This window comes from Schistocerca cancellata, chromosome 2, assembly GCF_023864275.1.
Source record: "Schistocerca cancellata isolate TAMUIC-IGC-003103 chromosome 2, iqSchCanc2.1, whole genome shotgun sequence".
NCBI classification, from domain to species: Eukaryota; Metazoa; Arthropoda; class Insecta; order Orthoptera; family Acrididae; genus Schistocerca; species Schistocerca cancellata.
Window position 1 is genome coordinate 549,409,336 of NC_064627.1, and position 16,646 is coordinate 549,425,981.

Here is a 16,646-nt window from a genome sequence, read left to right on the forward strand (position 1 = left end):
TCTTATCCGCGTGGTTGTAACGGATGGTACAGCCACGTCTCGATCCCTGAGTTAACAGATAGGACGTTTGCAAGACAACAACCATCTGCACGAACAGTTCGACGCCGTTTGAGCAGCATGCACTATCGGCTCGGAGACCATGGCTGCGGTTACCCTTGACGCTTCATCTCAGGCAGGAGCGCCTGCGATGGTGTACTCGACGACGAACCTGGGTGCACGAATGGCAAAATGTCATTATTTCGGATGAATCCAGGTTCTGTTTACAGCTTCATGATGGTCGCATCCGTGTTTGGCGACATCGCGGTGAACGCACATGGGAAGCGTGTATTTGTCATCGCCATACTGGCGTATCACCCGGCGTGATGGTATGGGGTGCCATTGGTTACACGTCTCGGTCCCCTCTTATTCGCATTGACGGCACTTTGAACACTGGACGTTACATTTCAGATGTGTTAAGACCCGTGGCTCTACCCTTCATTCGATCCCTGCGAAACCCTACATTTCTGCAGGATAATGCACGACCGCATGTTGCACGTCCTGTACGAGCCTTTTTGGATACAGAAAATGTTCGACTGCTGTCCTGGCCAGCACCTTCTCCAGATCTCTCACCAATTGAAAACGTCTGGTCAATGGTGGCCGAGCAACTGGCTCGTCACAGTACGCCAGTCACTACTCTTGATGAGCTGTGGTATCGTGTTGAAGCTGCATGGGCAACTGTACCTGTACACTTCATCCATGCTCTGGTTGACTCATGCCCAGGCTTATCAAGGCCGTTATTACGACCAGAGTTGGTTGTTCTGGGTACTGATTTCTCAGGATCTATTCACCCAAATTTCGTGAAAATGTAATCACATGTCGGTTCTAGTATAATATACCTTTGTCCAATGAATACCCGTTTATCATCTGAATTTCTTCTTGGTGTAGCAATTTTAATGGCCAGTAGAGTATATAACATAAAGGTTACACCGTCTATTTCATTTACATGTTCACTTAAGAAAAATTATGCTATCCAAATGATGGCCATTCTCTTGAACAAAATTTTTACTCTCTGCCAAAAGTTCGTCACAACCGTGGCAAACAAGCATTGGTCATTCTAACGCGCCTGTTCTTCAATGGCAGCTTTTGAGTACATTTAACTTTACGATTTCATAGCATAAACATGATATCTCAAATCCCGCTCACCAACACGGAAACGTCAGAAGCAGACCAAGCCTGGTGATCTTGATGGCTACAGCATGTCAGCAAACCGAGAAATGAGTTCTCACAATTGCATTGGATACATTTGCGGTGTGAGATGTTGCACTTGCCAGTTGAAAATAAACATTACGAATGTTTATTTGTCGTCTCCGCAATTCTCGCAGACAGAACGTGTTCAGCAAGTGTATGTAACGTTCTGCGTTTGCTGTCACTGTTACGTCTTCCTTTTTTCTTAATTTAAAAAATGCCCGATTGCAGCCACGGCACACCCTACTGCCATAGATGGGGGAATGGAGAGGTCTGTAAAGATATGCGTAAGGCTGTTCAGAGATCCAAAACCATATAAGCGAAAATCCACCTCATCACTCATAAACACCATTGCATTTCGATCTTCTTGAAAGATCACTTCACTTTCAGCGAAGTCTTATCGTTGTTCCAAGCCCCTATCTTTGATCTCCTGATCGACAAACGTTTTAGTCACATGGAATTTTGGATCCAAACGCAATCTTTCTCTTTTTTTTTCCTTTTTTCTTTTTCACAGAGACAACTGACGTACGGACCTTCCAGCACTCCTGATGACTGGCTCTCTCACAATGGTAACGTTTTGCGTGCTTGCTCCTTTATAGAACCTGGCAACTTCTTCTTAACAATGATTCATGTTTCACTGAAAGCTGTAACCCATCATAGGACCGTGATATGACTTGGAGCCGTGCAGTTAAAATGGAAGTATACGCCATGTTTCAGTGTCAGATTCAGCATATAGGACAAAGGTGAAGTACACGAGCGTGGGATGCTCTTTCGTTCGCTGTTCCATTGCTTCCGAAATGGCAGACAGTCCCAAAGTGAATGACGTATGCGCCGCCTCCCTCTCACCACTAAAAGTGATGTACTAGCCCATCTAAAAACTTCTGTTTTCCGTCGGTAACTCTGCATTTCAAAATTCACACCTTGAGATGATGATCAGCACATGAATATTATTTTCGATTTTAATGAAAACACGAAATTATCTAATAAGATGATAGCGCTGTGTTGTGAACACTTTGCAAACTGAACAGGACTCAGAAGATTTTGCTTCATATACTACCCAGTGTTCCATTGTCACTGAAACGGCAGACAGCTCGAAGTGAATGAGAATGTGCTCCCACACTCCCACCATTGTCAGCAGTGTATTAGTCAATCCAAAAACGTCCGTTTCCCATAGACCACCCAGTACTCCAGTTTCCTCAACTTGAGATAATAAAATCATGCATGAATAGAAAACATAATATCGCCCAATAATTTGTAAACAATGTGTTGCATACATTTAACAATATGAACAGGATCAGCTCAGAATATTATAGTGGAAAAGCTGAGAAAATTTGCTAGTTTGGAAGATGAAACTTGCAACCCTCACCTTACGTTTGTGAGATGTGCTAGGATGTCTGTTGTTGCTAGACTGACTGTACACGAGAGATTGCTGTCTGGGCGTGTGCAAGTCCGTCACATTTGCATATAGTGTCTCTGTGTACTATCCTACCTGGAATCTTCTATAGATGTTCGTCCCTCTGTCGCAGTAGATGGCACAGGTCGTTGGTTCCTAGCGCTGACAATGCTGCATGTTGTAAAATGTACCAAGAGTCATATGGGAAAGAACTAAATATTCTTTGATAAATAACGACACAAAGTAACTTTTGGGATGTCACACGTTCATTGTTAGTTATTAAACCAGGTGTACGGCAGTCTTCACTGTATACACATGTTGCACAAGACACAGTAATCCAAGACTTAAAGAACAAATTGCAACGCCATATTTATATATTTATTGCTTATTTACTCTGACACCCGCCAGGATAGCCGAGAGCGCTAACGCGCTGCCTCCTGGACTCGGGTAGGCGCGCCGGTCCCGAATCGAAGCCGCCCAGCGGATTAACGACGACGGCCAGTGTGCCGGCCAGTCTGGATGTGATTTTAGGCCGTTTTCCACAGTCTACTAGGTGAATACTGGGCTGGTCCCCACGTCCCGCCTTAGTTACACGGCTCACAGATATTTGAAACTCATTCACACTGTTTCACGATTTACACTAGATGCAGATAGCTGGGGTACACTAATTCCGTGCTGAGGGGTATGGGGTGGTGGCAAGAAGGGCATCCGGCCACCCCTTAAAATTAACATGCCACAGAAGGTTAACCATGGCCGACCCTGCGTAACCGTGGGACAAGGCACAAGCGATAGATAGATAGATAGATAGATAGAATTACTCCGACCATATTAGGGCCTTAAGGCCTTCCCTTACATCATACGAGGTACAATAAATAAAAAATGTTACACAGTAAACGCCATTGTAATAATTTGCAATAACAATAACAACGATAATGATAAAATAATGGAGGAATTTAGAATGATATTAATTAGACATTACATAGCAAATTCAACAATAATAACTAACTTTATGAACAAAAAATAATAATTTGCAATAATAATAATAATAATAGGAACACTAATAATAATAATAATAATAATAAAACCCGTGGAGGTCCGGGAAAAGAATAGACCTCCGGTATGTTCTACCAGTCGTAAAAGGCGACGAAAAGAACAAACCACTAATAGGGCTAACCCCCCTTTTAGTGTGTTTAATTGGTTCAGGACAGAACTTAAGAAGCCTCGGACAAGCGCTGTCATGGTCGGAGACGACGCTTGAACCCTATGCCCGTGCACAATGGTAACGACACTGCTAGCCACACAGAAAATGAATTAAATCCAAATAGAGGTGTTTTGCAGGATATGCTTCCTGCAACAACTCTAGAATGAAAACAAAGACAGAGGATGAGATGGTCAGATGAAGTTAACCGACACCTCATGTTCTATTATTACCAAGCAACAAACTTTGGAACCAACACAACTGGATACAGATTATAAGTATACACAACATTTATTACCAGATACCCAGAATTAAAATTTTTAACAGAACATCGACTAGCTGATCAGATCCGTGTAGTGATAAAAAATAACAGGATACCCCAGTCAGAATTAGAAAACATCACACAACAAGTACAACAAATACTGGAACAAAATAATGTGCAATCAGAAGAAGAAGAAAATACAGTAATGGACTCAAACATCCCAGAGTAAACAAACGAAGAACAACACGCATCAATTAAACAATCAGAGAAAACGAAATCTTAAGACAGCCACCAGAACAAGCACAAATAGAACACGAAGTGACACACATGTTAGATATAGAAGAAAAATTTCAGCTGACATATATAGAATACAAAGACACAAATATCGACATTGCATAGACCACCAAATAACCCACAAGTCGAAACAATAATAACAACTATCAGCACAATCATACACAACAAAATAAATGAAAATACAACTATGGAAGAGTTACAACTACTGGTCTACATAGGAGCACTCACTACACTAAATATACACACTAGGCAGAGATCAGAACCAACCAACACACAGAATAAACCCACAAAACAAGCATGGCAACACAGACTACAGATCAGAATACAAAAACTGAGAAAAGACATCGGACAGCTAACACAATTTATAAGAAATGAAATACCAGACAAAAAACGAAAAAGGTTAGGTAAAATCTCACAACAAGAAGAGATAGAGCAATTAGATGAAAAGAAGCAGAAATTACAAGCATTGGCCAAACGACTTAGAAGATACAAAAAAAGTGAAAATAGAAGGAAACAAAACCAAACATTCAAGACAAACCAAAAGAAATTTTGCCAGACAATAGATAATACACACATTAAAATAAACAATCCACCAAACATAAAAGAGATGGAACACTTCTGGAGGAACATATGGTCAAACCTGGTACAACATAACAGACACGCATGGTGGATACTAGCAGAAACAGACACATACAAGATGATACCACAAATGCCCGAAGTGGTAATTTTGCAACATGAAGTCACCTGAGCAATTAATTCTACGCACAATTGGAAAGCCCCTAAAGAAGATAAAATAGCAAATTTCTGGCTAAAGAAGTTCGAGTCAACACATTCACATCTAACTAAATTATTTAACAGTTACATTGCAGACCAATACACAGTCCCTCATACACTTACACAAGGAATAACTTATCTGAAACCTAAAGATTTTGCAGACACAGCAAACCCAGCAAAATATCGCCCCATAACATGCCTACCAACAATATGCAAAATATTAACTTCAGTCTTTACACAGAAATTAGTGACACATACAACACAGAACAAAATTATAAATGAAGAACAAAAAGGCTGCTGCAAAGGAGCACGAGGATGTAAAGAGCAACTGATAATAGATGCAGAGGTGACATATCAAACTAAAGCTAAACAAAGGTCGCTACACTATGCATACATTGACTACCAAAAAAACTTTTGATAGTGTACCCCACACATGGCTACTGCAAATATTGGAAATATACAAAGTAGATCCTAAATTGATACAGTTCCTAAACATAGAAATGAAAAATTGGAAAACCACACTTAATATCCAAACAAATTCAAATAATATCACATCACAGCCAATGCAGATTAAGCGTGGAATATACCAAGGAGACTCATTAAGTCCTTTCTGGTTCTGCCTTGCTCTAAACCCACTATCCAACATGCTAAATAATACAAATTAAGGACATAATATTACTGGAACTTACCAACACAAAATCACATATTTGCTATACATGGATGATCTAAAACTACTGGCAGAAACAAGTCAATAACTCAACCAATTACTGAAGATAACAGAAGTATTCAGCACTGATATAAATATGGCTTTTTGAACAGACAAATGTAAGGAAAACAGCATAGTCAAGGGAAAACACACTAAACAAGAAGATTACATATTGGATAACCACAGCTACTGCAGAGAAGCGATGGAAAAAACAGATGCCTATAAATATCTAGACAAAAAATAGGAATAGATAATACAAATATTAAAGAAGAACTAAAAGAAAAATATAGACAAAGACTAACAAAAATACTGAAAACAGAATTGACAGCAAGAAATAAGACGAACGCTATAAATACTTGTGCTATACCAATATTAACCTACTCATTTGTTGTAGTGAAATGAAGTAACACAGACCTAGAAGCACTCAATAAACTTACACGATCACAATGCCACAAATATAGAATACATCACATACATTCAGCAACAGAAAGATTCACATTAAGCAGAAAGGAAGGAGGAAGCGGATTTATCGACATAAAAAACCTATATTATGGACAGGTAGGCAATTTATGAAAATTCTTTATAGAACGAGCAGAAACCAGCAAAATACACAAAGCAATCACTCATATAAATACATCGGCTACACCATTGCAATTTCATAACCACCTCCACAACACTTTAGGTCACATAACATCAACAGATACGAAGAAAGTAAATTGGAAAATAGAAAACACTACATGGTAAGCACCTGTATCATCTAACACAGCCACACATCGATCAAGACGCATCCAACACATGGCTAAGAAAAGGCAATATATACAGTGAGACGGAATGATTCATGATTACAATACAGGATCAAACAATAAAAACCAGATACTACAGTAAGCATATTATTAAAGATCCCAGTACCACAACAGATAAATGCAGACTTTGCAAACAACAAATAGAAACAGTAGATCACATCACAAGCAGTTGTACAATACTAGCAAATACAGAATACAACAGAAGACACGACAATGTAGCAAAAATAATACATCAACAACTTGCCACACAACATAAACTAATAAAACAACACGTTCCCACATAAAAGTATGCACCACAAAATGTACTGGAGAATGAGGAATACGAATTACACTGGAACAGATCCATTATAACAGATAAAACAACACCACATAACAAACCTGACATCATACTCACCAATAAAATGAAGAAATTAACACAACTAATCGAAATATCCATACCCAATACAGCAAATATACAGAAGAAAACAGGAGAAAAAATTGAAAAATACCTCCAGCTCAAGGACATGTGGCATCAGGATAAAGTTGACATTATACCAATTATACTATCAACTACAGGAGTCATACCACACAATATCCACCAGTACATCAACGCAATACAGCTACATCCAAACGTATATATACAACTACAGAAATCTGTAATTATTGATACATGTTCAATTACCTGAAAGTTCCTAAATACAATGTAACATAACATATACTGTACAGTTAAAAGGAAGTCACGCTTGATCAAGGTCTGCGTCACTTTCCATTTTTAACCAGACATAACGTCTGAGAAAGGAAAGATAGTAATAATAATATATTAGTGGAAGCATTAACAATGATATTGATTATTTGAACACTTTTGAAGCCACATTTGGTATTAGAAGAAGTGGAAGGGTTAATGAAAGAGGACAAAGGAGGGGGGGGTTGAAGTGGTAGGGGAGGGGGGGGCTTTGATGATAGTGAGGTGCAAGAAGAGATAGCTACTGTGACAGAAGGTTGGTCATTAGCTGTTTTTTGAAGTTCGAAAGGATTTTAATTTCTCTAATATTTTGAGGAAATTGTTCCATAGTCGGGCTCCTGATACAGAAAATGGCTTAGAGAGCACGACAGTGTTGTGTTGTATTACAAAGAGGATTTTACTTTCTTGAGAACTAGTATTTCTGCTGCGTTGTTCAGTTAATAGCGAAAGGGTTGAAGATAACCAGGAAGGAATGCAATGATTGAGAAGACGATGAACAAACACGGGGTATTATAATCTCTACGCTTATCGGGATATAGCCGTCATACTTGTTGATAGGCAGGAGTGATATGGTCGAAACAGCGTACATTTCAAATGTGTAGCACAGAAGCAGTCATCGCCAGTTCCAGTCTTTCGAAAAGGAACACCATATCAATGATGGAGAATATTAGTGACTCTACGAGTTTCTTTTCAAGCTCGAGAGGAAATACTGCTTCATATTTCTGTAATGAATGATGTGATGCTGACACCTCCCAGATTGCAGTTGTGTTCAGTCCAGTCTGTGTGATGGTCCAGTATAATCTCCAAATTTTTTGCAAAAGCCCAATATGTGATTTCTGTGCTTTTCAGGACTAAGGATGGAGGAGATTCTCTGAACTCAGTAGAAATAAGTCTTTCGTGAGTGACTAAGATTGTTTGTGTTTTAGATGGGTTAAGTTTCAAACCTTGTTATGTGCCTATCCTAATAAAGCAAGTAAGTCAGCATTTACGTTCTGGATGGCTGAGCGTACATTTGTTGGGCTTGCACTTAGGTATAACTGAAGCTCATCAGCATATAAATGATATATCAGTGGCAGAAAATATTCGACACATCATTAATATACACTCGCGACGTGTTCTTCCGACATATCGCAATTCAAGTGTGTTTTATCGTAACATCTTTTAGACTTTAACTGTAGTTTAGTAATTTTTGTAACATGTGAGTCGGAAGCCTCAACTCGACTGCCCCCACCACACAACTGAGTTCATAGAGCTTCCCGACGCCAAAAATCCTCTCGACCAATCTAGTCCCGGGATTCGCTTCTTTTTCTTATACAGCATTGCTCCTCTCAACCAATGAGGAATTAACACGCAATTCCACTTCACCTAATTGCTAGGTGGATAGGTGGCCAGTGCCACATCACTGTAAATTAGATCAACCGCCCCTTTTCTGCACAAAGTTGGGTACTATTGCACGACTCCTAAAATCTAAATAATTAAATATGGGATACTGAATGTGGAATTTAGCCTATATACATACATTACAAACTCTACAGAGTGTTCCAGACTTCATGTTTCACACTTCTAGAGGTAGTATAGGGGACTTAGTGTATCATATTTCACACGGGAACCCCATATCTGGAAACGTCATACAATTATGCTTCAGAGCGTCTAAGTTAACAGGCGACGGCTTTTCTAATAACCTGTACAGTTTTCATTCTTTCGCTATGTGCTTTCTTCCTTTCTTCTGACCTCTTGGTCCCTGATCTTTTAGAGAATTCATTCTCTGGCTCTACTACCCATCTATTTATCTTCTGACGGTAAACTTTCCTGTCTAGTATGTCCGATGTTCCTATCTGTGAGTTTTTCAAGTCATATTTGACTTTTTCTATCCATGGAATGTTCTTCAGTTTAGCAGCTGAGTAAAACTCATCGTACTCAGACAGTTTTCGCTTTACTTATTCTGATCATCACTAAACTGACACACAATATTTTTAGCGCAACGCAATCTGACTTTCAATAATCCCTACAAAAGAATAGCCCTGACAAAAAATAACTTATAACATTCATGAATCACTTACCTCACAAAAATCTTTGTTACTCTAACTACTGCAGTACCGCCAGCACTATACTGCCAGCTAAATAAAAGATTCTAACTAGTGAAGCCATTAACTACTGATAGACATAGTTAGCAAATGAAAGATTTTGCTACAGAACAAACAATGTGTTTACCTTAATAGTGTTCAAAAGTTATATATATATATATATATATATATATATATATATATATATATATATATATATATATATATCAGTTCGTGACATACAGTTTTACAAATTCCCTTTTTCTGACGGACACACGCCCGGATCGTCCGCTCATAGTAACATCTCAGAACTCTGGCATCTCTCTCCCCACATCCACCACTGCTGACGGTCCAACAATGAGTCCAACCAGCCACAGACTGCACACAGCGCAGTCAGCGATTTTCATACACAGTGCTACGTAGTGTTACCAACATAAAAACTTAAAAAGCCTACTTACAATTTACAGTCGCCAACCCCTATAACTTTGAAGCTCCGTAGCGTCGTTGGATGACGTTTCTGGGCATGGATTCCTGTGTATAGTGTCATCTTCTGAGTCCATCTACAACATCCAGAATTGTGTAACATGATTTGTGAAACACCCTGTATACGTGTTATGATTTGCGCAGCGCGGCGCGGCTAGGTTGTAGTATATGCCGTGCCCAGTTCACTAGGGTTCTTTTGCGCTAGTGTGCAACCTGACTCTGGAAGGCGTGGCCGGCGTGGTGGGCCCGCGGCAGACCGCCTCCACGGACATCGTGCGCTCCGTCTGCGACCGCCTGGAGATCCCGCAGATCGTCGTCAACTGGGATCCCAAGCCGCCGCCTTCGCGCCGCTACCAGTTCAACCTGCACCCAGACGCCGAATTCGTCGCGCAGGTGGGCAGCCGACGACTGACACTACATTAAATTCAATACATACTTCCGCAAATAATTCAGTGAAATTGTGACACTTCAAAGTAGGGATGTGAAAAACCACTGAACCACTGGTATTTTTCGGTATTTGTCTGGTCTTAGTTATAACATACACTACTAACCATTAAAAGTGCTACATCACGAAGATGACGTGCTACAGACGCGAAATTTAACCGACAGGAAGAAGATGCTGTGATATGCAAATGATTAGCTTTTCAGAGCATTTCCACAAGGTTGACGCCGGTGGCGACGCCTACAACGAGCTGACATAAGGAAAGTTTACAACTGATTTCTCATACACAAACAGCAGTTGACCGGCGTTGCCTGGTGAAACGTTGTTAAGATGCCTCGTGTAAGTAGGAGAAATGCGTACCATCACGTTTCCGACTTTGATATCGCGATTGCTGTTTATCATATCGCGACATTGCTGCTCGCACTGGTCGAGATCCAATGACTGTTAGCAGAATATGCATCCCAACGGACTCGTATCACTAGCAGTCGAGATGACAGGCATCTTATCCGCATGGTTGTAACGGATCGTGCAGCCACGTCTCGATCCCTGAGTCAACAGATGGGGACGTTTGCAAGACAACAACCATCTGCACGAACAGTTCGATGACGTTTGCAGCAGCATGGACTACCAGCTCGGAGACCATGGCTGCGGTTACCCTTGACGCTGCATCACAGACAGGAGCGCCTGCGATGGTGTACTCAACGATGAACCTGGGTGCACGAATGGAAAAACGTCATTTTTTCGGATCAAGCCAGGTTCTGTTTACAGTATAATGATGGTCGCATCCGTGATTGTCGACATCGCGGTGAACGCACATTGGAAGCGTGTGTTCGTCATCGCTATACTGGCGTATCACCCGGCGTGATGGTATGGGGTGCCATTGGTTACACCTCTTGTTCGCATTGACGGCACTTTGAACAGTGGACGTTACATTTCAGATGTATTACGACCCGTGACTCTACCCTTCATTCTATCCCTGCGAAATCCTACATTTCAGCAAGATAATGCACGACCGCATGTTGCAAGTCCTGTACGGGCCTTTCTGCATACAGAAAATGTTCGACTGCTGCCCTGGCCAGCACATTCTCCAGATCTCCCACCAACTGAAAACGTCTGGTCAATGGTGGCTGAGCAACTGGCTCGTCACAATACGCCAGAGACTACTCTTGATGAACTGTGGTATCGTGTTGAAGCTGCATGGGCAGCTGTAACTGTACACGCCATCCAAGCTCTGTTTGACTCAATGCCGAGTCGTATAAAGACCGTTATTACGGCCAGAGGTGGTTGTTCAGGGTACTGATTTCTCAGGATCTATGCACCCAAATTGCGTGAAAATGTAATCACATGTCAGTTCTAGTATAATATATTTGTCCAATGAATACTCGTTTATCATCTGCATTTCGTCTTGGTGTAGCAATTTTAATGGCCAGTAGGTATGATTTTTATTTTGTTGCTAATTACCGAATAATAAACCAAAATATCAATTAACCGTACAAACAGTGCTAAAATTTTTGGGTTTTAAATAAATCTTTTTTTTTTAAAAAAAAGAGTAATTTTTATTCGCAAAATTTGCATTGGTTTGAAATATTGCGTTAGTATGAAAAATGGGAAAAGCTATCAATGTTATTTTAATAATACCGATAGAAACGAGTGACAAAAACAGAGCATAAGAATTACTACAGCAGTGCTGATACAATAATTGTCCCTTCCCTGTTGTCGTGTGTCGCAGCTTAAGGTATACGTGTACATGCAGTGTGCAAGGCTTACCCCCCAACTGGTCTGTACGGTATTTATCGCTGTCGTTACCGGACTTCTGTTGCATTGTAGAATGGGACCAACGCTAGTTTTTAAACATTTTTACGAAGTGACATAGTACAATGCGTCATTGGCTTAAAATATTAAATACTTATCTGCCGAGTCTACGAAATACCGAGCGAGGTGGCGCAGTGGTTAGCACACTGGACTCGCATTCGGGAGGACGACGGTTCAATCCCGTCTCCGGCCATCCTGATTTAGGTTTTCCGTGATTTCCCTAAATCGATTCAGGCAAATGCCGGGATGGTTCCTTTGAAAGGGCGCGGCCGATTTCCTTCCCCATCCTTCCCTCACCCGAGCTTGCGCTCCGTCTCTAATGACCTCGTTGTCGACGGGACGTTAAACACTAATCTCCTCCTCCCCCCCCCCCGAGTCTACGAAATGAAAATGAGGAAGGAATTATGGCAACGGCAATAAATTAAAAACTTAACAGTTCATTCGTAGTTTACAATAGAAATAGAAACTAGTTGATCTGTTGCCTGTGTTTACATAATATGCCTTTATCTGCTTGCGCCTTTAGAAAACGGACAAATTAATACGAAAAGTAGAGTTCTTTAATCTCAGTTTTCACCCTTTAGCACTGACTACTCATAATGCTCAAAAAGTGATATGATCCCCAACTATAATATGACTTTTGAGCAAGTTTTTTTGTTAGCATCAATAGGGGAATAATGGTGATTATTTGTAGTATATAACAGCTTATCACTTTTCAAGAAAAGCAGCGAACGATGGAGGAACTAAATTTCTTTTATTTAACTATTTTATTGGATATTTGATTCCATGTATCTTAAAACTGAGAGAAAGTAAATTTTAAATCTTTGTTCGATGTCTACGTTTATGACAGGAAATACCAGGAAGAAAAAACTGAAAATATGCTCTTTCAGAAACAGGTTATTTTGAGAGGTTTTAACAGTCAGGTAAAAAACCGTTATAACAGAAAACCGGTTGTTTCAGCGATAACAGCCATCCCTACTTCAGAGTGATTACCCTAAATTCTGAGATTGCAGAAACCATTTTCACTGTCCAGCAGAATGTCCGCTGACTTGAAACTTCCTGACGATTACAACTGTGTGCTTGATGGAACTCGAAACTGGGTCCTTTGCGTTTCGCGAAGAAGTGCTCTATTCACATTATTTTTTCTTATTCGCGCGACATCTCTGAGATTCCACCGATTATAACTTCACTCTCTTTTTTATTACAGAGGGAGGGTATTCCACTGAGTGAACATTGCCTGCGCTGCAATACCCAGGCACGACCCACGACCAACCTTCACAGCCTTATTTCCACCAGTACCTCATCTCCTACCTTCCAAACTTCACAGAGGTTCTTCTGCGTACCTAGTGGGACTAGCACGTCTGTAAGAAAGGATATTGTGTGGATATGGCCACGTTCCGGCACACAGTTTTAAACTGACAGAAAGTTTCACATTCTGTGAGGTTCTCTGTCTGAATTGCTCAGTAATTTATTTCTCACGAAGTTACAGCTACAAGAAGACAAAGAACAGTAACTGTTTCCTTTGAAAACTAGTAAGGGAGAATTAGCCGTTGCAATGGTGGATCCAAGGGGTAGTGCTGAAGGTCATTGCACACACACCAACACCTCAAAAAAATAAAAAAATAAAAAATGGACGCGATTATGTAGCATCTGGTCAGCATGCCGCTCTCTCGTCCTTTGTCAGTTTACGAGACCGGAGCCGCTTTTCTCAGTCAAATAGTTCATTAGTTTGCCTCGGAAGGGTTGGGTGTACATAGCTTGCCTACAGCGCTCGGTAGACCCAATCGGTCATCCATCAATGGTCGACAGCGCTTAACTTCGATGATCTCATGGGAACCGGTGTTACCATTGTGGCAAGCATTAACATTCACAAATTTCTCAGCTTTCAGAGACTAAAGTAGCATCAAAGCTAAGATGCTCGAAAATGGCGAGGAATTCTAGAAGTCACGAGCCATGTTTCACATAATTTTTCAGTTCTAGTGTCAGGGCCAGATCATTTGGATTGGCTTGCGATTTGATAGTCTGCGGAAAATATTCCAGCTAGGAAAATGTGCACATTGACAGACCCTGCTGTCAACAACAAACTTTACATGGCTCGTGAGTCTACGGATACGCTCGTCAAACTACTGAAATATCAGTAAAGCAATACAGAGAGATAATGGATCTCCTCTGAGAATAAAATAACAGGAAACTGACTTCCCGGACGTAAGCAGAAGCGACTAAAAGATACAACATTCCCCACATTTACAGACCGTCGCATGCGTGATCTGCAGATCTGAGTTCCCAGATATAGTGGTGACTGAAATACTGATAATAATGAGCGCACACTTCGATTTCGAGTTGTATAAATTATGATGTTGTTGAAGCTATAAAAGTTTTGCGCTTTTATCATTTTTAAATCATGTACAATGTGTCGGATGAAGTGACTGGCTGTAAAAAAGTTCTTCCACCTCAGCAACCACGTCACCATCACAGGTAGAATGTTCCTATTGACTGGTTTCTTCAGTTTTCGCAAGAGGAAGACATCTTTAGGTGCCAGATTTGGTGGATAATGTGGATATGTTAAGATTTCGTAGCCAAGGAGTGAAAAAACCGGCTCAGTTATGTAAGAGGTATGAGAGTGCGCAATGTCATGCAGGTGTCATACTTTTCGCAATTATTCCTCGCAACTTCTACTTGACATCAAGCCACAAATTGGTGAGAAGATTTTGGTAATCCTGTGCCAAAATCATCTGTTCCCTTTCTCGCGTAGTCCGTGAGGAAGACTCTCGATTACTCCTAAAAGAGAGACAGAATAATCCTCTCACAAGAAGATTACTCCACTGTCTCCTTTGGTGGAGGGGAAGGTGTGTGTTTTCATTTATGGCTCCTTATTCACACGAGTACTGACTGCTGATATAAATGGGATTTCGAGTTGATCCCATATTTCTAGATTTCCATAAGGCTTTTGACACTGTTTCTCAGAAGTGGCTACAAATCGCGTGCCTACGGAGTACCGTCTCAGTTGTGCTACTGGATTTGTGATTTTGACAATCAGTTGTGACTGACAATCATCGATCATACCAGAAGTGATATCTGGCGTTCCCCAAGGAAGTGTTATTCGCTCTCTGCTGTTCCACATATTTATAAAAGATTTGGGAGACAATGTGAATAATCCTCTAAGATTGTCTGTAGATGATGCTGTCATTTACCGTCTAGTAAAGTCAATAGAAAATCAGTACAAATTACGAAATGATTTAGACAAGGCACCTGTATAGCGCGATGAGTGGCAGGTGACAAGAACAATGAATAGTTCGAGGTCCTCCGAGTGAGTACGAAAAGAAATCAGTTACATTTCGGTTACAAGACAAATAATAGAAATGTAAAGATTTACAATACAACTTAAAGCCGAGGGATAACAACTACGAACAACTTAATTGTAATCATCACACAAAAAACGTCATGGGAAAGACGAACCAAAGACTACATTTTTTTGGCAGAGCACTTAAAAGATGCGACAAATCTGCTAAAGAGAATGCCTCTCTTACGCATCCGTCCTCAGCTAGAGCGTTACTTCGTGGTATGGGATCCTTACCAAATAGACTTGACGAAAGGCGCCGAAAAAGTTCAAAGAAGGTATCTTGTTTTGTACCATCTTGAAATAGGGGACAGAATGTCGCAGATGAGATACGATAGTTGGGGTGGCTATCATTAAAACAAAGGCGTTTTTCGTGCAGAGAGGTCATTTCACGAAATCATCAACTTTCTCTACCGAATGCGAATACATTTTTGTGGCTCCCACCGACGCAGGGAGAAATGATCAACGTAATAAAATAGAGAAAGTGGTTCTATGAACACCCTGCCGAGCACTTAATTATGAATTGCAAAGTAGTGATGTAGATGTCGACGTAGATTCTGTTTCTGGGCTTTATTAATGAACCCAAAAATCTTCCCTTATGATTAAATGGATGAAAAACACGTCGTTATTTTCTTGCAGTTTTTCTACACTTCCGCAGCAGATGTCGTACGATGCTCCTTCTGAATGGCCACTAACAAACAAGGAACTCTCTTGTAACGTCCAGAGCATCATGCAGAAGCTCGTACACTGATCCTGTACTACTATCATCCTCTCTGACGACTGTCTGCATGATAATGGACGAAGCCGATCACCTACTTTATAAAGATCCTTGGTGCTTCAAAAAAAAAAAAAAAGGTCTGTGTGACAACACTGAAACACCCTATTCCACTTTTTCATAGTCTCATACGCAAATAGATTGTCTCCATAAACAATCATAATTTCCTTCTGGACATCCTTTGTCGATCCCATTTTGAAATGTAAATGACGAGTCGTATGCATACCTTGCCACGTTACGAGCCACAATATACAGGGTGATTCAAAAAGAATACCACAACTTTAAAAATGTGTATTCAATGAAAGAAACATAATATAACCTTCTGTTATACATCATTACAAAGAGTATTTAAAAAGGTTTTT

General features: G+C 40.5%; 1 protein-coding gene across 1 annotated transcript in view; it reads left to right on the forward strand.

Moving 5' to 3' along the window:
- Positions 1–16,646, forward strand: part of LOC126162133 (glutamate receptor ionotropic, kainate 2-like) — a 179,665-nt gene that overhangs the window by 17,502 nt on the left and 145,517 nt on the right. Inside the window, exon 2 of the mRNA XM_049918427.1 lies at positions 10,127–10,314. Within this exon, the coding sequence (XP_049774384.1) occupies positions 10,127–10,314 (188 nt within the window). The remainder of the gene's footprint in view (positions 1–10,126; positions 10,315–16,646) is intronic.